The sequence below is a fragment of the Pteronotus mesoamericanus genome, unplaced genomic scaffold (genome assembly GCF_021234165.1).
Source record: "Pteronotus mesoamericanus isolate MK-2021 breed Mesoamerican mustached bat unplaced genomic scaffold, CSHL_Meso_final scaffold_705, whole genome shotgun sequence".
NCBI lineage: Eukaryota > Metazoa > Chordata > Mammalia > Chiroptera > Mormoopidae > Pteronotus > Pteronotus mesoamericanus.
In genome coordinates this window covers 12,581,284-12,607,745 of record NW_026555326.1, presented here as the reverse complement: position 1 = coordinate 12,607,745, position 26,462 = coordinate 12,581,284, and the positions used below count along the sequence as shown (strand labels likewise).

Here is a 26,462-nt window from a genome sequence, read left to right as displayed (position 1 = left end):
TGTGACTGGAATCCCCAAAAGCAAGATCCTATCGCCGAAAGTGAAAGTGACTCAGATGGAGAGATCATCATGGATGAGGACAGGGAGAATATAAAGGTAGAAGAAGGGAAGTTTATGGCTCATCCCATTATGACCCAGAAGATTAACATCCAACAGCCACATGTGCCACAGGGCATTCAAGTGCCACCTCCCTAGCAGACCTTGCGCACCACAGTGTGCCCACATACCCCTGCTGAACTAGTAGAGCTGGCTGCAAACTTCAGACGGGAAGGGTCTGAATCCTTTGCGGGGTGGCTATTGTGGCTGTGGGATTCAGGGACTGATGGCATTTTGCTTATGGGGGATGATTTGAAACATAATGTCTTCTCTCACCACCCATCCCTGTTTAAGATAAAGGATTCATGGGGTCAGAACTCAAGCTGGTCCCACAACTGTACTTCTCTCATGGCTAATGGTTGGCTGTAGAGCAGGGCAGTTTAATGAGGGGGATCTACCCTCCTCTAATCCATGCTGGACCAGTTTATTGGAGCTCCAGCAGATCACCTGGGAACTAAGCATGCAACATGCCATTTATAACCCACAGTCCAATGGGCCAGCAATAGATTTACTGCAAGAATGAGGGATCAGGTTGTGCAGACAGTGCCCCTGACTTACTTTGGTACCCTGATACCTATTTTGTCCACCAAGGTGGACGATCATGTACAGGAAGTAGTACAGACAGTTGGCGACTTAGGGGAGGTAGAATTACTGAGACAGAAGAAAGTAATAAGACCTGTAGAAAAGAAGGACAAAGAAGGAAAAAAAAAAGAGAATTTAACTGTGAAAAGTAAACAGAAAGGCCCTGTGAAGGTAACCCACAAACAGCTATGGAATGACCTGGGCTCGGGGGGTGGGGGCAACTAGTATCCACCCATATACAAGTAATTACCCATAACTATGTAAAGCCTAAGGCAGACAAAGACAAAATGGACAAAAAGCATTAACTGTGTCCTTGTAAGCCTGTGGCAGCAACTGAAACCTGAGCAACAGTTCTCGCCTATAGCGAGATCTGTGCAAATGGTAAAATGGACACCGTCAACCAAGACAGTCCCAACCAAGGCACCCCCAGAGCCAACACCCTGTTTGGCTGACTTTATGGCTGCTCTACTTGTAGAGTTGCTACTGGCCTACTCAGAGGATGGCCCATGAGGAGGGACCTTGGCATAGAGGGATGGCCGAGGGACCCACTTACAGGTACCTGGTAGGGACTGGAGGCCACATGTAGAACTTGCTATTTATTGGTCCCCAAAGAATGTACAAAGAGTGGCTCTAGTTGATACTGGTATAGAATGTACTCTTATGGTAACACAGAGAAGTTTAGAGGACCCATAGTGCCATTGATGGCTATGGAGGACAATCTACTTGGGTGGGAGCTGTGGCTTTAACCCTTGAGATAGGGCTTTTACCACCCTGCCCCTATAAGGTATATGTTTCCCCTATTCCAGAGTACATCCTAAGAATTGACATTCTAGCCAGCATGTGCCTACAGACCACCATGGAGGAGTTTTGCCTCCAAATATGGGTTTGAAGGCCATTTTGGGGGAGCATCCCAAACACCCCCATGTGTCACTTCCCACTCCCCATAGAGTAGTGGCCACCAAACCATACTACCTTCTAGGTGGCCAAAAGGAAATTGGGGAGACCGTAGAAGAATTGGGTAGGGAGAATATCATCAGACTTGCAAACAGGCCTTATAACTCACCTGTGTGGCCAGTCTGCAAACCAGATGGGACTTGGAGCATGACTGTAGATTATAGAGAACTAAATAAGGTCATTTCCCCTCTCTTTGCAGCTGTATGTAACATATCTAGCCTCCTAGACCAGCTCATCCATGAGCTGGGCACATAGCAGTATGCATTAGATTTAGATACTGCCTTTTTCTCAATAGGCGTACACCCCGATAGCCAGGATGAGTTTGCCTTCACCTGGGAAGGCCACTAGTGGACATTTATTGTTTTGCCCCAGGATTACTAACTCAGCCCTAGTTTGGCATGGCCTTGTGGCTGAAGACTTAGGTGAATGGACTATACCATTCTCTATGAAACTGTATCACTACATTGAGGGCCTCTTGCTAATTTCTGATTGTCTTACTGAGCTAGAGCACATGGCTCCTCTGCTGTTGGCTAATCTCCAGGGCTTGGGATAGGCAGCGGATTCCAACAAAATCCAGGGACCTGGATTGTCTGTCCAATTCTTGGGGGTTGTTTGGTAGGGTAAAATAAAGGTGGTACTTGCTGCCATAATAGATAAGATTCAAACTTTCTCCATCCCTCAAAAGCCAAAGTAATTTTAGGAATTTTTAAGGTTTGTAGGATATTGGCAGGTTTTTATACCACACTTAGCTCAGCTAGTATGCCTTGTATATTGCGTAACCCACAACGGAGCCACCTGGGATTGTCAGGGAAAGTATGACCAGGACTTTAAGGCTGATAAACAAGCAGTAAAGACCATACAAGCACTGGAGGTCATACATCAATCTCAGACATGTAATTTGGACACCCATGTCACCTCTGAGAGCTGTGCATGAGGCCTCCGGCAATGACAAGGATGCACCAAGGTGCCAAAATTCTTTTGGTTCCAGCTCTGAAAGGAAGCAGAGGCTCTATATAGCTCCGTAGAACAACAAGTGAATGCTGTTTACCAAGCTCTCCTGGCTACTGAAGCTATCACCGGACCTGCTGAGGTTTGAGTATATACTACCTATCCCATTGCTGACTGGGTACAGGATCTGGTAAATTGACCCAAGATTTCAGTAGCACAGATGGCCACCCTGACAAAGTAGAGCGTTTATCTCCATCAGAGAAGCAAACTGGCTACGAGCCCTCTGAGAAAAGAATTGCAGCAGCTCCTGGGCTGGGTTACTTACCAAGATGCAGACACAGATGTCCCCACCCCTCTTCCCATGCCTGTCCTACTATTAAGGAGGGATGGGCCCCTGTACCTGAAGATGCCTGGGACACTGATGGCTCTTGCCAGGGTCAGCCACCCACCTGGAAGGAAGTAGCTTATCAGCCTAGCACGGACAGCATATGGGTGGAAGATGGCTTAGGACAAAGTAGCCAAGGGGCTGAGTTGAGAGCCATCTGGAAAGACATAACCCGAGAAGGCTGGTAGTGATTTGCACAGACAGCTGGGCAGTGTACAGAGGACTAACTTTATGGTTGCCTCTTTGGCAAGAAGACAACTGGCAGGTGGCTTGGCAACCTATGCGAGGACATTTATGAACATGGTCTGGAAAAGGTAATAACCCTTAACCACATCAAGAGACATCAACCTCTCTGCTGCCCAGGCAATGCTGAGGCCAATGACCTGCCACACATATGCTGACTAGAAGAGGGTCTAGCAGAAGACATGGCTGAATGGCTCCACAGAAAAATGCGTCATGCACAGCAAAAGACTTTGTGGGAAGTGGTAAAGGCTTGGGGACTACCTCTCCATTACTCCAATGTAGTTGCTGCCTGTCAGCAATGCACCGTCTGTGCTGAGAAGCACCCTCACTGGTTCCCCCTGAGATACTGGCCAACTACTTTGCCCCCCTACCACTATCCAAAGGTTCACACTATGCCCTGATGTATATGAACACAACTACTGGCATGCTGCAAGCATATCCACACAAGTGGGACATACCCAAGCCACCATCTGAGGTCTAAAACAGCTTTGTGCTGCCTGTGGGACCCTGGATGTCATTGAAAGCAACCAAAGCACCCATTTTATGGGACATCAAGTATAAGAATGGGCAGATGCCCTCAATATAGATTGGAGATTCCATCTGCCGTACAACCTTACTGGAGCCAGCCTCATGGAGAAATATAACAGCTCTTGAAAGATGCTCTGAAGATTGACTCTGGCTCATTCCAGGGGTGGATGACCCATCTTTCTGACTTCCCATGAGCTTTGCACAAACAGCCTAGGGTAGGACAAGCATCTCCTGTCACTCTCACTAGACCTTGGGCGGCACCTGTCTGCATACAACTAAGTACTCAGGAGGCTCTGCTGTGCCCTGAACTGGGCAACAAAATAACATGCACTTCCTAGTGCCCCAAGACATACCCTCAAGGAAAAGCACCCTCACCTGAGGTGCAGGTAGAGTCCTGTTGGTGTTTCTTGGTGGCTCCTTGGGGAGAGGAACTTGAAATGGGGTTACAGCTGGCACCCATGATAACGGTCTACTGGCCCCTTACCCTTGTTTGTTATAACCCACAGCGGACCTCACTTCCTAAGGTAACTTACATAACCTCAGTTTGGTAGGTACACACACCTCCCTTGGCCCTTCAAGTATATGAGGCCCTTAGTCTAGGTCCAAATAGGGTATGGTACTGATGGCCAGGGTGGCATCCACTGGTTAGTGTAATAATATTAACCAAAGACTGGACTCTTGCTTGTGTCCTCCCAGATGGCCAAGATCTGCCTCTATTAGTTCCTGTTAAACATCTGTCTTATCACCTCTAAACTCTGCTCTGTAAACTCCTTTCTACAGTGGGTCAGTATGCTAGCAGCCATCAGTTATCGCTCCAATTGTTTGGCCTGCACTGAATTTCCCACTGCTGCCTCCGCTAGCCCACCATGGTGGATGCACCCTGTGAACCAAACATGCTGGGCTGGCTTCAAGGCTGGAAGTCTCCCAACCCCTCTTCATGCAGAAGTTTATTATGGTGTTTTCCCTCATGAGAACAGGCTAACTGTACCAAGCCATCGCTGACATACACAGTTTGAGATGGTGTGGGATGGCTGTAAGCTTTATAGGTAAAAATACGACAGCCCATGCTCATATGTATTAAATGCAGAAATGTGACAGCAAATGAAAATGTTCAGCTCATGGGGTGGATGCTGGCAGCCCTACACAAGAATATTATGATACTGACTGCTACAGACTACTGGTGACAGTCAACTAATAGGACACAGAGCCCAGCCCATCCCATGTAGAACACTGTGAGCCTGTGACCAAGATGGTTGGCGTTATCTCACCATTTAATTGGACTGAGCATTGCACCTAGAGAGAATCATATATCCCAGGATAGGTATTGAATACTCATTCAGGTGTCCCTCGGAATTGGAACTCATTTCAGGCATGCTATTGATTCAAGCGCTCTGACTGGTGGTTCTACCCCCTAGCCCTTTTTGTGCTCCCCTGCAGGCATTCTTTTAACCCATGAAGCCATTAAGGTCCTAGCAAATCACAGTGCAATAGCCCTAATCACACCAAGCACATGATAGCTCTTATTTCTGATAAAGTAGCACAAATGAGAAAAGTTGTGCTGCAGAATAGAATGGCATTAGACTTACTCACTGCCTCCCAGGGGAGTACCTGTGCCATTCTGCACACTGAGTATTGTGTCTATATTTCTGATAATGCCCATAATGTATCCTAAGTGTTAACTGCCCTAGGAGCTGAAATCAATCACATCAGCCATAGCTTCGGATCCCTTTATGACTTGGTGGAATTCTTTAGATTCTTGGTGATATACCCTCATCCTAGGTCTCTTTGGTTTCTTTCTTGTGCTTTTTAGCCTGGAGGTGGGGGTAGCTTTTACTGTATCTGTGGTATGTGGATGTAGCCAACATGCTCACCACACATGCAAAGAATGTGAGGTGGAGGAGCAAAGTTGGCGTGGAGTGTGGGATTAATGCTGGACATGGACCTTCCCGCACCTGTGGCAGAAGGCTGGCCAGAGGGCCTCTGGCCAGAAGGAATGTATATTGTCCTGAAGAACAGAATACAGCCTCTTCTTTATCTCCCCTGGAGATCGGTTTCTTGCCCAATGACTGCTTCTTGACCTTTCCCTTCTGCACATACACAATGATATAAAGTGGCTCCAGGCTACACATAGCTTTATGCAGCTTGAACCCATGCTACCTTTCCCCAGAGCCCCTTATAATGAGCTTCAGAATGGGGGAGGTGTGGTCCTGCTTTGCCAATCTGCCGCCATTGGCTATGACTAATAAAGGCTATGTCTGCTCCATCAGGTCCTCCTTGTGGTTTTTTTCAGTTTATCCAAATGAGTGGTTCAGATCCCCAGGCTTGACCTCTTGCATTACAGGTGGGAAAATGTGAAGGGGGTTAGTTCTGGGATAGGTGCATAGTCTGTAAGGAAGAAATGTTTGAGTTTTAGTTATGGTTGTGGGCAACAGTCTGGAAAGATCATGCATAGCAAGATGTGGAGATGCAGGTGGTTAGTTGTACCTGGTGTTCAGCTACTGGCTATTCTCTTTAAACAATTGTGTAAATAGCCACTTAGAAGTCAATTCAAAGTTTCAACATTCATTCAGGAATGTAGGCAGTCTTTTAATGGTTTTTCTTGGCAATTGTTAACTGACTAACCTCTCTTGTCTCTTCTTTCCATCCTCCAACCTGCTATAATTTAATTTAGGATATCTCAGAATTTTTTTTTTATGATGGGGTTATCCATGACACTGTTCTACTCTAATGGCACTTACAAGTCAGTCCACAGTTAATAATAAAAGTCAACTCTGCATACTGCATCTTTTAGACATAGGACAAAAATACTTTGACAACGTAGGAAGGATTAATTGCTTCTCCTTAGTCTCAAGTTGTTTTTTTCCTTAAACACAGAAATTACTATATAAGGAAGCAAGATCTCTTAGCCAATACCAATAATGGTTTCCTTTGCTATGCACAAGCTTTCTATTGTAGTTTGATGTCATCCCACTTATTTACTTGTGCTTTTGGTTTCAAATATAAAAAAATCATCACCAAGACCAATGTCAAAGAGTTTATCCCCTGTGTTTTTTTCTAGTTTTATGATTTTGGGTTTTATGTTCAAATCTTTACTCTATCTTGAGTTAGTCTTTGTGATTGGTATATGATAAGGGTCCAGTTTCATTTTTTGCAGATGGATATTTGTTTTTCCAATACCACTTATTGAAGAGACTCTCCTATTCCCATTTTGTGTTCTTGGCACCCTTGTCAAAGATTAGTTGACTGTGTATATGTGGGTTTATTTCTGGGTTCTCTACTCTCTTCCATTGGTCTATGTGTCTGTTTTTATGCTTTTACCATAATGTGTTGATAACTATAGCTTTGCACTACAGTTTGAAAACAGGATGTTTAATACCCCCAGCTTTTTCTCTTTCTCTTGATTTATATGGCTATTCGAGGTCTTTTGTGGTTTCTTATTTTTAATTTTAAATAGTTTTTATACATGCTGAGAAGTGATGGTGAAGTTCTTATAACTTGCCTACCCAAAGGAAGAAGGACTGAATTCAGGGTCCAGAATTTCCCCTACATATTACCATAATTCTGTTTTTGAGATTCCAAAGGATTTGCATGTGAATTTTATTATGTGATCTGGCCTGTAGGGATAGACAGAACAGATGATAATATCTCATTTTATAAATGAGGTTCAGGTAAAATATTTAGCCAGGATTTTTGAAATAATATCTGCAGTTCATTTATTTAACAAACCTTGATAGAAGGCCTAGGACTTGCTGGGCCTATGCTAAATAGCTCCTGGAGTAGTTTGTAATCTGGAAATCTCCAAGGATACCACCATGACTCCAGTTAGGTATGACCTCAAACCTGATAATTATAGACACATAAATGGCTATAGATGACTAAACATGAACTGCAAATTTCCTCCAAAATTATAGACTTATAGGATTGGAAGAATTTTACCAATTAATACCTTAATTAATGTGCATTAATTGAATACCTAGTATGTATACAGCATTACCGCATGAATATTGATTTGGTGCAAATAGGCAGATAACTGTACATTGTGTGCCTTAGGGCAAGTATCTTTATCTTTCCAGTTGTAAATTTTCTCATACATAAAATGAGGGTTATGCATGTGATCAGTATATAAAGAATTAAAGTTGAAGACATCAGTATGAATTCATGTTTAGTTTAATGTAGGTACAGACAGATAAATGTAAAATAATTATAAAGGTATGTATTCATGGGCTACTATAGACATGTATACTTACAAGCTCTGTCCTTTGAAGTGCATAGGAGCAATGACAACCAGGTAACATCAGGCATACATATCACCTAGTTTTTAGTTTCCCATACTACTATCTAATAACAGGAATCAGGAGAAATGGAAGAAATGGCTGCTTCTAGGACTGGGACAGAGAATACACAAGATAGTCAGGAGGATCTTATTGTGCCAGAAAGTGAAGGAGTATTTTTTAAAAAAAAACCTCAATGGGGGTATGTCAAAAGGACACAGGAGTAAATGAAACAATTCCTAATGGCTAAAGCTGGGATAATTTGAGAAATAAAATAAGTAATTCAATATTGGATTATAACTCAAATTATAAAATAAATATCTGTGAGTCCATACAATTATTTATGATTAAGTAAGTAAGTAGGAGAGAATTCTTCCCATACAGAAGAATTACAAAAACTTTATATAGATACTCTGGCTGACCACAGTAACTTTCCTCCAAAGGGTACAGTATGGAAAGGAGAAAAAAAGAATAACTGTAGTGGAGAAACCTGACAAACACTACCTTAAGGTGATCAAAGTTAACATCATTAGTGATAAATTATTAATAGTATGTACCCTTGATATGATGGAAATAGCACTTTACCTCTGTGGTCTTTCTTCCCCCAAAACCACAATCCCAGCCTACTCATGAGGAAAATATCAGACAATCACAAATTAAGGGATATTCAACAAAATACTTAACCAGTTCTTTTCAAAATCATAAATGTCATCAAAAACAGGGAAAGTCTGAGAAACTGTCACAGTCTACAGGAGCCTGAAGATGAGAGGTAATGGGGTACCCTGAGTGAGATCCTGTGATAGAAAAAGAACATTAGGTATAAACTAAATAAATCAGGATAAAGGATGGAGTTTAGTTCTTTTAAAAAGTATCAAGGTCCTGAAATACAACTAAAGACTCCTCAAAGATATGAGGAGATTAAGGATACCACAACTAAATGTAGTGTGGGATCCTTGAGTTGATTCTAGGGGAAGTTAGTGAGAAAAGCAGTGAAATTTGAATAAGGTCGGTGGTTTAGTTAGTTAATAGTATTGTATCAATGTTAATTTCCTTATTTTGATAATTGTGGTAATGCGAAATGTTATCTTTAGGGAGCATGGGGACAGGGTATAAGGAAATTCTCTGTACTATTTTTGCAACTTTTCTGAAAGACTGAAATCAGATCAAAATAAAATGTTTTTAAAAATTACTAAAGTAGTCAAAATAATAAAATACATGAGGAAGTCCAGTGGTATGATTTACAGTCAGAAGATGTTTCAAATGAGAGAATTTGTACCCAAGGAAGAGAGGAAAAAAAAAGAGCTTTAAAATAAATTTATTTAAAATGCTCAAGGAAAGGAAGATACTAGTTTGAATACCTCAGCTTCAGCCCACTCCTCATACCAACCCAATTTTCCTAAGTCTGGCAGATAGTGGAGCACAATAAAGACCTCTGATCAGTTTAAAGCCTGACAAAGAAAAGCAGGACAGGTCTTCCTCATCTTCTGGCTAGTCAGTGTTTCTCAAACTTTACCCTGCATCAGAATTACCTAGAGGGTTTATTTCAACACAGATGTCTAAGCCACATGCCCAGAACTTCTGATTCAGTAAGTCTGGGGGAGAGTCTGAGAATCTCTATTAAGTTACAGATGGCGCTGATGGTTTTGGTTCAAGGACCACAGTTTGAGAAATGTTGGGCTAAAGAAGAATCTGTAGACCAGTGTTGGAGACCCCTGATAAAAGGCAATGTTCAGAAAAGAGTTAGCTAACTCCAGCATGGCTTATTTGGTTGGAACACCGTACTGTACATCAAAAAGTTGCAGGTTTGATCCCCAGTCCGGGCACATACTTAGGTTGAGGGTTCAATCCCTGGCCTGGCTGTATATAGGAAGCAGTCATTCAATGTTCCTCACATTGGTCTCTCCCCCACCCCCCTTCCTCTCTTCCCCTCTCTCTAAAAATTGATGAACATGTCCTCGAATGAGAATTTTAAAATAAATAAATAAAATGTATTTTAAAAAAAGAATTAGCTGACTTTAAGAACCAAAATAATGCTTCCCATATCCCAAAAATAAAATAAAAAAATCAAAACCAATTAGGACATAGGGGAACAAATCTCCTATACAGAAGAATTCCAAATAATTTACATAGATACTACCCGCTCAAGGAAGTGGAGCAGAACTCCAGGCCTGAGACTGCTTATGCTTAGAAAGGCCAGCTTCCAAGTTTGGCATATGGCTGGTGTCTAGGAACTTGTATTTTGGAAGGATTCTTACCATGCTAACTGGTGGAGAGGTTCACTGTGCCTAATCTGTTTGTGTACAACCATATGGTTTATGCTCAACACCTGCATTTCTTTTGATGTGTGCACACTAGAGGGAGCCTATGTGACCAGTCCCCATTAAAAACTTTGGACACCAAGTGGAAAGAGGCAAAAGTTTTTGATTGCTTTTGTTTCCTTAGAGGAAAAAAGAAGCAAGATGATTAACTGAGTATGAGAGGGGACAGGTTTAAGGTTTGAGAAGGTAAAATTTGTGAAATAATTAAGTAGGAGAGTAGGAGAGAGATTTGAGTAGAAAAATGAAGTGGGATTGGCAGGTAGCACTGAAAGCCCACTTTGGTGGTCATGAATTTAAGGTAAGCCATTATAGTGGTATTCTTCTGTTGCCATATTTAGCTGTTTTAGTGGTGGCACATAACTAACGGTAATATTTAGCCTAGCAAATTTGGGGAAGAGGGGCAAGGAATTGAGAGTACATGGTAGGGTGTGATTATGTTAGACTATGGATTTTGAACCTAGTTGGCTAGGAAATGAAGACAGAGAACATTGATGGAGGGCCCAGTGGAGTCTAAGAACTGTGGGACTGGAATGAGTGAGCTGAAAAGTTAAGAGATGGCTTTGGAGAGTGGGATGGTTGAAATTGAGATTTTGGTGGTGTTGGGGTTATTGGTAATGACAATGTCTTAGATATGACCATGGGTATAGGTAGATAAAGTGAGGTAGATTATAAAATCATTGGAGTGAGAAGGTCACTAAACTGAGAGGCCAGGTGGCAGAGTGTGTTAGAGGTCTTCTTCACATTCAGACTCATTCCCTCTTTCTCTTTAATAACACGACCTTGATTTTTACCTGGATACACTGCCTCTCTTTAAAAAGGCACATTTCTTAGCTTCTCTTGTAGCTAGCTATATGTAACTAAGTTCTAAAGAGATTCCAATAGAAATGTTATACAGAACTTCTAGTAAGTCTCCCTGAAAGAAAAGGGGCGTGCACGTCTACATTTCTTTCTTCTTTGTAATGTCCATATTAACAGCAAGAGCTCCAGCAACCATCATGGACAATGAGGTAGAAACTACATACTGATATAGCAAAGCAGAAAGAGGAGCTGTGGAGCTGTTATGACATCTCAGGACCATCTTCCTCCAGATTTTTTTATATGAGAGGAAAATAGATTTCAATTTTGTCTAAGCAATTGTTATTTTCAATATTTTTATTAAATGAGCTGAACTTAATCATAATACATTGAATTGGTGAAGTATTACTGACATAGGTGTTAATGTTAACGATAGGAATAATTATATAAAGAGGCAGAGAGTTTGGTGCTAAAATCTTCACTGAATGAAGGGAGGTAAACGGAGGTCTGTAAATAACTTCAAACAGGAGAGGTAGTAGGGTACTTCAAAAAGGTGGGAATTTGAGAAAGCAGGGAGAAACAGCCATGAGGATCAAAGCAGCAATGAGGACCAAGGAAGATATTGACCATGTCTTTTTTTTTTTCCTGTGTTAAGTTACTGACTTTTTAAATCCTGTGTTTGATTGAGGAAATACAGTATACCTCATTTTATTGTGCTTCACTTTGTTGTGCCTCACAGGTATTGCATTTTTTACAAATTGAAGGCAAGACCCTCCCCCAGCAAAATGATTACAACTCACTTTATAGTGGTACTTGTTTTATTATGGTGGTTGGGAACTGAAATCACAATATTTTTAAGGTACGTCAGTAAGTTATAGGCAGGAAATATCACTTATGTCTCAAACCAAACCAGACATTAGAGATGACATGCTGACTCAGTGATCTATTCCATAATATTTTCTAGGAGCTCCAGTGGCGCAACTTGCCCCATAGACATTTCAAAATGTTAAGCACTTCTTAATCTCCTTAATCATTTTTTATAAAAGTATTATTCTTACTATTTGTTTATTTATAGGTATATTTACTATTATATTTAATCCTTTAAAAATACATTCAGTCCTGGCTGGTGTGGCTCAGTCAGTTGGAGCGTTGGCCTGTAACTGAAAGGTTATAGGTTCAATTCCCAGTCAGGACAGGTACCTAGGCTGTAGGTTTGATCCCTGGTCCTAAGTGCCTAAGGGAGGCAACTGATCACTGTTTCTCTTGCACATCAATATTTATCTTTCTCCCTTCCTCTCTCCCTTCTCTTTCTAAAAGCAATGAAAAAAAAGTCCTCATTTGAGGGTAAAAAAAATTGCATTCATACCTTTACCTCCTATGTCAAATTTATTCATTCAATTAATTAATCACTAATTTACTCAATTTACACTATGTTTTAGGTGGCAATAGCAACATACAGATTAATTATAAAGTATCTTTCTTCATGGAATTTACAAGTGTAGGGAGGAAACAGGAGAGAGAACTGAGTGATATTATACAGTGTTACAAAGGTATTTACCAAACATAATTGAGCAAAAATACCAGGTGCAATGACAGCACAAAAGAAGGTCATCTATTTTATACTGGGGATCAGGAAGGGATTCCTGGAAGATAACAGATGAAGTGAATTTTGATGGTGAAATGGATGCTAGTTCTGCTTGGCAAGTGAAGAATTACCACAGGTGGGTACAGCAGGAGAATGTGTACAGAAGCATGGAAAAACACGGCACTGGAAAATTCCAAGTAGGTAGTCTGGAAGATATTTACATAGTGCTATATATTAAATTACTATTGACAAAAATAACAGGGCACAGCCTTTTCTCTATTAGTCTGTCTCTATTTTGCCTGTTAGTTCATTTTGTTCATTAGATTCCACATATGAGTGAAATCATATGGTACTTGTCTTTTTCTGACTGGCTTATTTTACTTAACAAAGTGCTCTCCAGGTCCATCATGCTGTTGCAGAGGTTAAGATTTCCTGCTTTTTTATGGCTGAGTAGTATTCTGTTATGTAAATGTACCACAGTTTTTATTAACTCATCTACTGATGGACACTTGGCTATTGCAAAAAATGTTGCAATGAACATAGGGGTTGCACGTATTTTTCAAATTAGTGTTTCAGGTTTCTTTGGATAACCCAGAAGGGGAATCACTGGGTCATAAGTCAGTTCCATTTTTAAGTTTTTGAGGTAATTCCATATTGCCTTCCACAGTGGCTGCACCACTCTGCATTTCCACCAACGGTGGACAAAGGTTCCCTTTTCTCCACATCCTTGACAAAACTTGTTTGTTGATTTATTGATGATAGCCATCATGACAGGTATGAGGTGATAGCTCATAGTTTTCTTTTAAAAATATTTTATTTATTTTTAGAGAGAGTGGAAGGAAGGGAGAGAAAAGAGGGAGCGAATCATCAATAATGTGTGAGAGAAAAATCGATTGGCTGCCCCTCGCACACCCCCAACAAGGAACCTGGCCCATAACCCAGGCATGTGCCCTGACCAGGAATTAAACCAACAACCTTTCACCATGCAGGACACCCAACCAACTGAGCCACGCCCATCAGGGCTGAGTTGTATAAGTTCTTTATAAATTTTAGATATTAATCTCTTATCAGATATATCAATGAATATGGTCTCCCTTTCAGTTGGTTATCTTCATTTTGTTGATGGTTTCCTTTGCTATGCAAAAGCTTTTTAGTTTGATGTAGTCCTGTTTATTTTTTTTCTTTTCTTTCCTTTGCTTGAGGAGATATACCAGAAAAATATTTATACGAGACATTTGAGACTTTACTGCCTATGTTTCTTTCTAGGATGTTTATGATTTTGAGTCTAACATTTCTGTTTTTAATCCATTTTGAGTTTACTCTTGTGTATGGTGTAAGAAGATGGTCTACTTTCATTTTTTTTGCACATATCTTTCCGATATTCCCAACAACATTTATTGAATAGGCTGTCTTTACCCCATTGTATACTTTGTTAAATATTAATTGACTCTGAAGGCATGGATTTATTTCTGGGCTCTCAATTATGTTCCATTAATCTATATGTCTGTTTTTATATTAGTCCCATATTGTTTTGATTGCTATAGCCGTGTAGCATAGTTTGATATCACATAGTGTGATTCCCTCAACTTCATTCTTCTTTCTCAAAATTGCTCTGGCTATTCAGGGTCATTTGTGGTTCCATATAAATTTTTGGAATATTTGTTCTAGCTCTGTGAAATATGCCATTGGTATTTTGATAGGAATTGTGTTAAATCTATAGATTGCTTTGGGTAGTATGAATGTTTTAATGCTGTTAATTCTTCCTGTACATGAACAATATTGCTTCCGCTTATTTGTGTCTTCTTCAATTTCTTCAGTGTCTCATAATTTTTTGAGTACAGGTCTAGTGAAATTGAAACAGCATTCAAAAAAATCTTGGACTGAATGCTTTCACAGGTGAATTTTACCAATCATTCAATCAGCTAATACCTATCCTCAAACTATTCCAAAAAATTCAAGAGGAGAGAAGCCTCTCAAGCTTATTTTACCAGGCAAGCATTATCCTAATTCCAAAACCTGATGAAGAAACTACAAAGAAATAAAATTATAGGCTGATATCCCTGATAAGCATAGATGCTATAATCCTCAAAAAAAATTAGCAAACTGGATCCAGTAATACATTAAAAAGATCTTCCCTGACCTTGTGGCTCAGTTGGTTGGAGCACCATCCTGTATACCAAGAGATTGCGGGTTCAATCCCCAATCAGGGCACATACCTAGGTTGTGGGTTCAATCCCTGGTCAGACTATGTACAGGAGGCAACCAATCGATGTTTTTCTCTCACACCTGTATTTCTCTCTCTGTCCCCCTCCTTCCTCTCTCCCTAAAATCAATGAACATATCCTCAGGTGATGATTTTTTTTTAAAAAAAGGTCTTACGCCATGATCAAGTGGGGATTTATTTCAGAGATGCAAGGTTTGTACAATATTTGTCAATCAATAAATGTGATATACCACATAAACAAAATGAAGGATAAAAACCACATAATCATATCAGTAGATTCAGAAAAAGCATCTGATAAGATCCAGCACAAATTTATGATAAAAACTCTTAGCTAAATGGGAATAGAGAACATATCTCAGTGCAATAAAGGTATATGACAAACCCATAGCCAACATCATACTCAGCTGACAAAAACTACAAGGGTTTCCCTTAAGATCAAGACCAAGACATGGATGTTTGCTTCCAGCATAGCACTGGATATCCTAGCCACAGCATCAGACAAAAAGGAATAAAGCCATCCAAATTAGAAATGAAGAAATAAAACTGTCATTATTTGCAGGTGACACGATACTGTTTATAGAGAACCCTAAGGATTCCACAAAAAAACTACTAGAACTGATAAATCAGTAAAGTAGGAGGACACAAAATAAATATCCAGACACAAATTGCATTTTTATACACCAATAATGAACTATCAGAAAGGGAAACTAAGAAACAGTCCCACTCATAATTTCTTCCAAAAGGATAAAATGACTATAAACAAACTTAACTAAGGATGTAAAAGACCTGTACTTGGAAAATTATTAATATTTCTTTATTTTTAATTTAATGTCCTTTTACGTTCCAGGATGCCATCCAGGATACATTACATTTAGATGCCAGGAATCCTTAGACTCCTCTAGACTATGACAGTTTCTCAGACTTATTTTTGATGATCTTGACTGTTTTTAATGATTAGATATTTTTAAAAATATTTTTGAAATTGGGTTTGTCTGATATTTTTCTTTTTATTTAATCTATTGATTGATTGATTGATTGATACTCAAGTACAGCAGTCTCCATTTTCCTGCCAACACTTTCTATGCCTCACCCACCCCCACCTCCCATCCTCAATCTTTCCTCACTTTAGCTTTGTCCGTGGGTCCTTTATACATGTCCCTTGACTTGACCCTTCCCCTTCTTTTCCCCTCTTACCTCCCTCCATCCTCCCCTCTGGCTACTGTTGGTTTGTTTTTTTATTTCAATGTTGCTGCTTATATTTTGCTTGCTTGTTTGTTTTGTTGATTAGGTTCCACTTATAGATGAGATCGTATGGTGTTTGTCTTTCAACACCTGGCTTATTTCACTTAGCATAATGCTCTCCAGTTTCATCCATGCTGTTGCGAAGGGTAGTAACTCTTTCTTTCTTTCTGCTGCATAGTATTCCACTGTGTAAATTTACCATAGTTTTTTATCCACTCATTTATTCTTGGGTTCTTAGGTTGCTTCCAGTACTTGGCTTTTGTAAATTGTGCTGCGATGAACATTGGGGTGCATAGGCTCTTTTGAATTGGTGTTTTTGGATTCTTAAGGTATAATTGCAGCAGCGGAATTGTGGGGTCAAAAGGCAGTTCCATTTCCAGCTGTGTGAGGAGATTCCAAACTGTTTTCCACAGTAGCTGCACCAGTCTGCATTCCCACCAACAGTGTACTAGGGTTCCCTTTTCTTCACAACCTCACCAGCACTTGCTGTTTGTTGATTTGCTTATGATGGCCATTCTGATTGGTGTGAAGTGGCAGCTCATTGTGGTTTTAATTTGCATCTCTCTGATGGCTAGTGATGCTGAGCATCCTTTCATATGTCTCTGGGCCCTGTGTATGTGCTCCTTGGAGAAGTGTCTGTTCAGGTCCTTTGCCCATTTTTAAATTGGATTGTTTTCCTGGAGTGGAGTCGTCTTTATATATTTTGGAGATCAAACCCTTGTCCAAGGTGTCACTGGCAAATTTATTTTCCCATACGATTTGTTCCCTTTTCATTTTGCTGATGTTTTCTTTAGCCTTGCAGAAGCTTCTTATTTTGATAAAGTCCCATTAGTTTATTCTTTCCTTTATGTCCCTTGCTCTAGGGGACGTATCGGTGAAAATATTGCTGTGTAGGATGTCTGAGAGTTTCCTGCCTAATGTTCTCTTCTGTGATTTTTATGGTGTCATGATTTATATTTAAGTCTTTTATTGAAATTGAGTTTATTTTTATGTATGCTGTTAGTTGGTGGTCCAATTTCATTTTTTTTTCATGGAGCTGTCCAGATCTCCCAACACTATTTATTGAAAAAGCTTTTTACTCCATCTTATGCCTCTGCCCTCTTTGTTGAATATAATTCACCATAGAGATATGGGTTTATTTCTGGGCTCTCTATTCTCTTCCATTGATCTATGTATCTGCTCTATGCCAGTACCAGACTGTTTTTATTACAGTGGCCTTGGAATATAGTTTGATATCAGGTATTGTGTTCCCTCCAACTTTGTTCTTCTTTTTCAAAATTCCTACAGCTATTCAGAGTCATTTATGTTTCCATATAAATTTTTGAAATGTTTGTTCTATATGTGTGAAATATGTCATTGGTATTTTAATAGGGATTGCATTGAGTCTATAAATTGCTTTGGGTAGTATGGACATTTTGATGATGTTAATTCTCCCAATCCATGAACACGGTATATGCTTCCATTTATTTGTCTCCATAATTTCTTTCTTCAGTCTTATGTAGTTTTATGACTACAGGTCTTTTAGCTCTTTGGTTAGGTTTATTCCTAGGGACTTTATTTTTCTTGTTGCTATGGTAAATGGGATTTTTTTCCTGATATCTGATTCTGATATTTCATTCTTGGTGTACATAAATGTCTTCGATTTCTGAATATTGACTTTGTATCCCGCTGTGTTGTCAAATTCACTTATTAGGTCGAGTAGTTTTTTGGTGGAGTCCTATGTACTCTATCATGTCATCTGCAAACAATGGCAGTTTTACTTCCTCCTTTCCAATTTGGATGCCTTTTATTTCTTTTCCTTGTCTGATTGCTGTAGCTAGGACTTCCAATATTATGTTCAATAGAAGTGGTGTATGTGGACTTTCTTATCTTCTTCCCGATCTTAGTGGGAAAGCTTTTAGTTTTTACCCATTGAGGATGATGTTGGGTGTAGGTTTTTCTTATATGGCCTTTATAATGTTCAGGTATGTCATCTTTACTCCCACTTTGCTGAGTGTTTTTATTATAAACGGGTGCTGTACCTTATCAAATGTTTTTTCCACATCTATTGATATTATCATGTGATTTTGGTCTTTCCTTTTGTTTACGTGATGTGTTACGTTTATTGATTTGCAGATATTGAACCATCCTTGCATACCTGGGATGAATCCCAATTGACCATGGTGGATAATCTTTTTAATATATTAGTGGATGCAGTTTGCCAATATTTTTGTTGAGGGTCTTAGCATCTATGTTCATCAATGATATTGGCTATAGTTTTCTTTCTTTGTTATGTTTTTATCTGGTTTTGGGATTAGGATTATGTTGGCCTTATAAAAAGAGTTTGGGGGTCTTCCTTCTTGGATTTTTTGGTGTAGTCTGAGAAGGACAGGGGTCAACTCTTCCTTAAACGTTTTGTATAATCTCCCATGAAACTGTCCAGTCCAGGGCTTTTGTGTGCCAGGAGTTTTTTGATTACTGCTTGAATTTCACCAGCTATTATTGGTCTGGTCATGCTTTCTTGTAGCGTCCCGCACCACACCAGCCCCCATGAGATGAGGAGACGTGGAATGAAGAGTCAGGGTCGGGAGGACTGATCAGCAATCAGCAATCAGCAATCAGCGTTTATTAGCCAGCACAGCAGTACACTTATAGTCAGTTCACCCGGTCACTGGGCTACGCTCCGTGACTGAAAACAATATCTCTTGATCTGCCTGGACAAGTTCTTCATGGATGGCTTACTCTGTCAATTCTCAAGGAAAACATTTTCTTGTCCCACGCTCTGGCCGAGGACTCAAAAGAGCCCCCTAACGACACTATTGTTTTCAATGTCCTCCTCCTTGCATGGGTATACAATCAGCAAGTCCGGGGGCCAGTTGAGGGCGTGTGCCTTGCCAGCAACTCTCACACACCTGTGTTTACTTGCCGGCTCCCAACACTTTCTATGTCTTCTTCATTCAATTTTGGACGATTGTGTTTTTCTAGAAATTTGCCCATTTCACCAAGGTTTTCAAATTTCTTGACACATATTTATTCATAGTAATTTCTTACAATCTTTTGTATTTCTGTGGTATCAGTTGTTATTTCTTGTCTTTCATTTCAGATATTATTTATTTGGGTCCTTTTCCTTTATTTCTTGGGTCTGGTTAAAAGCTTGTCAATTTTGTTTATCTTTTCAAAGAACAACCTCATGGATTTATTGATCCGTTGAATTGTTCTTTTAGTCTCTATGTCATTCCATTCTGCTCTGATCTTGATTATTTCCTTCCTTCTACTTGCTCTGGGCTTTTTTTGTTGTTGTTGTTTCTCTGTAGTTTTTGTAGATGTATGGTTAGACTGTGTATTTGAAACATTTCTATCATTTTTAGGTAGGTCTGTGTTGCTATGAACTTCCCTCTCAGGACTGCCTTTGTTGCGTCCCATAGTTTTTGGACTGTTTTGTGTTCATTTTCATTTGTTTCCAGAAAATTTTTGATTTCTTCTTTGATCTCATTATTACTCCATTCATTGTTTCATAGCATGCTATTCAGTCTCCTTGAGTTTGAATGTTTTTGAGTTTTTTCCTTGAGGTCGGTTTCTAGTTTCAAGCTCTTGTGGTCCAAGAAAATGCTTTTCATGATTTTGATTTTCCTGAATTTGTTGAGGCTTGTTTTGTGTCCTATCTTGTGGTTTATTTTTGAAAATATTCCATGTGCATGTGAAAAAAAATGTGTATTTTGCTTTTTGGGGATGAAAGGTTTTTTATATATCTATATGTATATAATCAGTTAAGTCCATTTGATCTAATGCATCATTCAGTTCCACAGTATCCTTGTTGATGTTTTGTCTGGAAGACCTATTCATGGTTGAAAGTCAGGTGTTAAATTTCCCTCCTATCTGTGTGTTGCTATCTGTATCTTTCTTGAAGTGCTCCAACATTTTCCTTATATATTTGGGTGCTCCTATGTTGGGTGCATATAGGTTTATAATGTTTGTGTCTTCTTGATGGATTCTTCCTCTGAGTATTACAAAGTGTGCTTCTGTGTCTCTTTTTATGGCCTTTGTTTTTAAATTTATGTTGTCTGGCATGAGTATTGCTACCCATTTTTTTTCCTGTCCATTTGATTGGAGTATTTTTTTTCCATGCCTTCAATTTCAGTCTGTGTAGGTCCTTTGTTCTGAGGCGGGTCTCTTGTAGGCAGCATTATGTGTGGGTTATGCTTTCTGATCTATTCAGCTACCCTATGTCTTTTGATTGGAGCATTTAATCCATTTACATTTAAAGTTATTATTGACCAGTACTTACTCATTTTTTTCCCTTTCTACCTGTATTTTTCTCTCACTCTTTTTCTTCATCTTCTTAAAGAAGTCCCTTTAGCATATCTTGCAATGCTGGTTTGGTGGAGGTGTATTCTTTTAGTCTTCTTTTGTCTGAGAAAGTCCTTATTTCACCTTCCATTTTAATTGAGAACCTCGCTTGGCAGAGAGTCTTAGTTGCATGTCTTTGCTTTTCATTACTTGGAATATGTCTTCCCATTCCCTTCTGGCTTGTAGTGTTTCTGTTGAGAAGTCTGCTGCTAGCATTATTGGGGCTCCCTTGTATGTTACTTCAGGTTTCTCTCTTGCCATTTTTAAGATTCTCTCTTTGTCTTTGATATTTGCAATTTTCATTATGATGTGTCTTGGAGTGGATCTTTTTGGGTTCTTCTTGTTTGGAACCCTCCGTGCTTCCTGGACTTGTGTGACTTTTTCTCTCATCAAATTAAGGAAATTTTCCATCATTACTTTTTCAAAGAGGTTCTCTATCCCTTGCTCCTCTTCTTTTCCTTCTGGTATCCCTATTATATAGATATTATACATTTCAGGTTGTCCTGCATTTTGCTTAGACCCTCTTCATTCTTTTTGAGTCATTTTTCCTTCTGTTGCTCATTTTGGGAGATTTTTTTCTATTTTCTCCTCCATTTTGCTGATTTGATCCTCAGTTGCGTCTAGCCTGCTCTTGATTCCTCTTACTGTGTTCTATTCAGAAATTTTATTCTTCATTTATTCTTAGCTCTTTTTGATGGTTTCTTTGTCCTTTTTCATGCTGATATAGTTTGCAGTAAGTTCCTCATAGTTTCCCTGTAGTTTTTTGTAATTATCTCTGAGCTCACTGAGGTCATTGAGCTTCCTTATCACCACTGTTTTGAACTCAATGTCTGATTGTTTAGTTGCTTCTGTTTCATTAGTACCCTTTCTGAATATTTCTTCTTTCCTTTTGATAGGGGGTTGTTTCTTTTTCTTCCCATTATTTATGAGACTCTTCTTTTTGGCTTCTGCTTCTTAAATGATTATGTTTTGACTCCCTGCTTTGTGATGTGAATGTCTATGGTAGGAGATCTGTGAGATTCATTGGTGCAGTCTCCTTGAGCTTCTGAACTTCATGCTCTTGGGATACCTTTTATGCCATTTATGATGGCTCTCTTGAAGTAATTGGGTTTTGATTGTTGTTTGGTAATTCTTTCATGGGTCCTTCCCTCCAGCTGTTTGACTGAGGGTCACTCTGCCCATCATGCCTTGTGTGTTTTTGTGTAGGTGCTGCCAGAAGAAAACCACAAAGCCCAGGAAACAAACTCACATCTGCAAAAATAACTACCCCCACAATCCCGCTATCAACAGCAAATGAACCAGTTATAAAAAGGCTGTAAGGAGATTAAGACTATTATAAGAAAGTAGAGAAATAAACTATAGTATAAAATTTAAAGATTTAATATGCACAACTTGATGGACAAGAAATGAACATTAAAAAGCTATGTAGTTAACAAAATACCACCAATCATGGATTAGACCTCAGTGGATCTTGTCTCAGTAGTCTTTCGTATTTACCACTGGTTTTTCTTTCTGGATTCACCTCTGGTGATGTCAGATGTTGACCCCATCTGAACTTAGGCAGTATGTTCAAGACTTCTAGGGATCTACTGTCTGTGGCTGTCTCCTTCAGTTGTTAATCTAGTCACTCAGCACTCAGCAGTCAGGCTTAAGCACCATAGCGTGGGGCAGAATCTCTCCTTGGAGTAGGGCTATTGTTTTCCCTCAGACTGCTCTGAGAGTGGTGGTCTGCCTGAGCTGGATGGCTGATGCTGTATGGGGGATGACTCAGCACCAGGGTCATGGAAGCTACTTTCTCAGTTCTCTCCCCAAAGCCTCCATCCCCAGTCTCTCCTCAGGCATCTCTAGCCTACTTTGCCCTCCGCCTTTGCTGGAGTCCAGGGTAAGTGGCTGCAAATGAAAATTTATGTGTTAGCACTTTAAATGGCTCTTTGGGTCTCCCGCCACCTCTCTCTGGCAGAGAGCAAAACTGCCACTTTTTGCAGCTGGTTGTTATCTGTGTACTTTTTGGGGTCTGGTGCTATAGGCTGGGGATCCCTGCTTATGGTTTAGACCCCACTCTTCTCAGGGGGATCTAACTGGCTTCTTAAGTATCTCTCTGGCGCTGCTGCCTGTGGTCTCCAAGCCAGCCTTCTCAAGTCTCCACCACACTCCTTACTAGTCGAGATTGTTCTGAAGCTGATTCTTCTGTCTGTCTGATGTTATAAGGCTTCTTTCCTGCTATTTTTAAGTTGTATGTTCCGGGTGATTTCTCCACAATATTGTTGTAATTCCAGATTGGTCCTGGGAGGAGGTCAGTGTGGTTTCCATTCACTCTTCTGCCATCTTCCCCTCCTCTGATATTTTTCTCATGGTTAGACTGGGTTATGGATTTTAAAAGGAAGACCACAGAGATAAAGTGCCCTTCTCATCACATCATATCAAGGCTTTAACTGAACAGAGATTCAGCTTCCTGTGCCAATGAGAGTCAACCTTGTGAGGCAGGTGCTGATGCAAAAAGCAAGAGGTTTTATTAAGCCTGTGACCTGGGAGAATGTTGGACTCCCATCTCAAAGACCATCTCCTTTTCCTGTTCAAGGCTGCTGTTCTTACATGAATAGAGAGGGGAGGACTTTTTTCTATCCATTCATCTTTCTAGCTTTCAGCATGCTTGGACCCATTCTATTCATATTTCTAGCTTTTGGCGGTGCTCAGTGTAAGAACATTCCTCTGCTGCCATCTTGGCCAATGGGGGAGACTTCCCAGCACTCAGGCTGTCTACAGTTACAAGGGTATATACTATCAACATGACTTCACTGTGGATGTTAATCTTAAACACCCAGCTGAGGCAGTATCTGTCAGATTTCTCCATTGTAAAGTTATTACTTCCTCTCTCCATACTGTTCTCTTTTTGAAGGATGTCACTATGTACTTTACACTTAAAACAGAGTATCTACATAAATTATTTGGAATTGTGTGTGGGAGGTTTGTGTATTCTTCCCCTCTCATTAATTTATTCAATCATTGATATCATTATGGACTCATGGATATTTTTAATATTTTATGTTATAATCCAATACTAGGTAATTTATTTTATTGCTCAAATTGTTGCATCACTGACCATGGGGTCCACTTTCAGTTGGCTCCTGTGTCCCTTTGACATACCACATCAGTTTGCTTTTGAGCACGTCCATGCTGTTTGGCACTATACGGATGCATTCTATTATATAATCTAATTGGGAAAAGTGACATGACTTTTTAATATAATTACAAAAGCAAGATATGACAAATTGATATTAGACATATTCATCAGTTACTATGAGTTTGTACCTTGAATTGTTTTGAGTTCAATTTCCTATTCATATCTTACTTTTAGTTTGGTCTAGTCAATGATTTTTATAACCTTACACATTATAAGGAAAATGAGACAGTCAATGAATTTAGAGTAAACATTTTTTTAAAGAAAACTGGGGTACTTGCTGCTAACGATTTGGAATTACATTATGAAAGGACTTGTAATTCACAAACTTACCTACTAAAAGAGACAAATTTATATGTTAAGAGAAATGAAAAAATAGCAAGTAACACTCAATTTTCTTTTGAATTAATCTGCAGATTAAAATATACTAGGCCCATTTTAATAGATTATAAATACCCAACATCATAAGGATTAGGGAAGGAAAAAGACCTAAGAAGTAATATTGGTTGTCAATTCTTTAATTCTCAAAAGACGTTTCCATAGGTAAATTAGGCCAAAGGTCAGGTAATTGTCTGAATAATTATATGATTAGAAGGAAGTTGCAGTTCTCCCATTTCTGTTTCTCTTATGTGTATTATTGAGAAAGACAATAATTTCTAATGTTGTTCTTTCAGTTTTTCAAATTTATCCTTTTGCTGAGCAATAGGCATCAATCCCAAAATGTATTGCACAACAACTATTTATGAACATATATCTGGATAGTATATATAGTATCTTCATTCATAAAATTCAATGTGCCTGATAGCTAACATTTAGTTAACTTCTCTGTGAGATAAGAACAGAGCAAACTTCTATAGATGAGAAAACAGAATCAACAGTGGCACTGGAACATAAGCCGGAATCCTTGCTTTGCATTTCATTTACTTTATTTTTCAGAACTACAACTGTAGGATATAGAGAACTGTTATAAGCAGAATGCACTTATATTTATTTTTTTCTTTTTAAATAAATTTATTTGGGTGACATTGGTTAATAAAATGATATTGATTTCAAGTGTATAATTCTATGATACATCATCTTTATATTGCATTGTGTGCCCACAACCCAAAGTCAAATCTGCTTCCATCACCATATATTTGACCCCCTATACCCTTCCCTTTACCACCTCCCCACCCACCTTCTCTCTGAATGACCCTATATTTAGTTAATATCAATTCTAATTTAATACAGAAATGACCTCTTCAAATACTTAGACTTTATGTGTGGGAGGGATTGGAGTGGAGAAAACAGGTGTAGGGGGAGACAAATCAAATCATATTTGTAGGCCACACTACAACAGTATGCAGCTATTTATATTTCATAAGGTAAAGTCTTGTTAGATTCTAATATGCAAACTAAGAGATCGAAAAAGATAGGGCAACTAATTTAAAGTCTCAAGTGTTTCAATGAAGTTGAACCTTTTAACAAATGCTAGATTATTAGAATGACCCAAAAGCCTAGAACATTGAAGGTAGATTCTTCATTAAGATAAGAAAGACTTTTGGCTGAGAGGAAAGGAGTCAAAATGACGAGGTATCAGATACACTAGTGAATAGCTAGTGAGACAAAATTAAACATGTATCTTAGATATACAACTTTTCTAAGACTATTATTTTTTCTGTCCCTCAGGAGACATAAATTTAATTACAATATTAAAAACTAACAAAATATTGAGCTTCTAATAGAAAAGCAAATCCAAGCAGAAGCAGAGTTACATGGAGTCACCCATTTCTTATACAGATATTGATTTATGCTCCCCACCATAATATTCGATAACAACAAACATTTTATTAAGCATCTGTCATGTGTCAGGAACTCTGTTAAGGACATAAAAAGATGACTAAGAGAGAACCTGAGCTCACAGTCTAGGCGTTGCTGAAAAGAAAACATGATGGGTCATAGGAAGAAGGAAGACAAGTCAATATGAATGAAAAGCTGAAATTCCATTTTGGGAAAAAGAGGAAAGAGGATTAATGCTTTGGAAAGAGAAATAAAAGTAGATTTCTAGGCAGTGTGAAACTGAGAGTTGTTCAATCTTGTCAGATTCTGAAGGCATTTCTAAATCCAGCTCCCCAAAGAAAACTGGTGCAAGGACAATGGAACCACTAAAAATAGGTTACAATTATAGCAAAGAGAACAGTGGCCAGCACAAACCTAACCATTGTTATTGTTGAAGTTGTGGAATTACTGCTTTCAATTGCTCTTGTCATCAGAGGCTTCCTGATACGATCATCTATGGTAAGGATAGCTTTTCGAGCCCCATCCCATTTTCCTGGGCCCTGTAGACGATATTGGATCGGAGTACAGGGTCCAAAGAATAACTGTAATGCCAATTTGGGGTCAGTGAAGGCCAGAGACAACAGATTGGGCTTGACACCCACCAGATCAGCAAGCTCTTCCATGGTATCTACATAATCCCCTTGAATGGTATGGCGTTGGCTGTCCACATACCTGAGGTAGAGAAGACAAAAACCATGGCCTAATCAATCAATTCAATCAATCAATCAGTCAATTACTGATGCTTTCTAAGTACCTGTTACTGGCTCAATATTAGTCTGGGAACAGTGGAAAATAGAGAAGAAAGATACGTCATTGTCTCTATCCTTAAGGACTTTATGATCTACTGGAGGAGATAAGACAGATACACATGAAACATAGAAGAATATAAGACTTTTGGCAAATCATGTGGATTTAGACTGCTAAATAGAAATGCAGAAGAGGGTAGTTAAAATAGAGCTATGGTAAGTC

The 26,462-nt window shown here is 39.3% G+C and overlaps 1 protein-coding gene across 9 annotated transcripts in view; it reads right to left on the bottom strand.

The window, feature by feature from the left end:
- FMO5 (flavin containing dimethylaniline monoxygenase 5) overlaps window positions 1-26,462 on the bottom strand; it is a 73,573-nt gene that overhangs the window by 21,561 nt on the left and 25,550 nt on the right. Inside the window, exon 9 of one of the 9 annotated variants that reach the window (XM_054563291.1) lies at window positions 24,112-26,165. The exons of the other annotated variants lie outside the window; for them this stretch is intronic. Coding sequence (XP_054419266.1) covers window positions 25,820-26,165 — 346 coding nt within the window. The 3' untranslated portion in view covers window positions 24,112-25,819. Of the gene's footprint in view, window positions 1-24,111; window positions 26,166-26,462 lie in introns of those variants that run through there. 9 annotated transcript variants of the gene reach the window in all.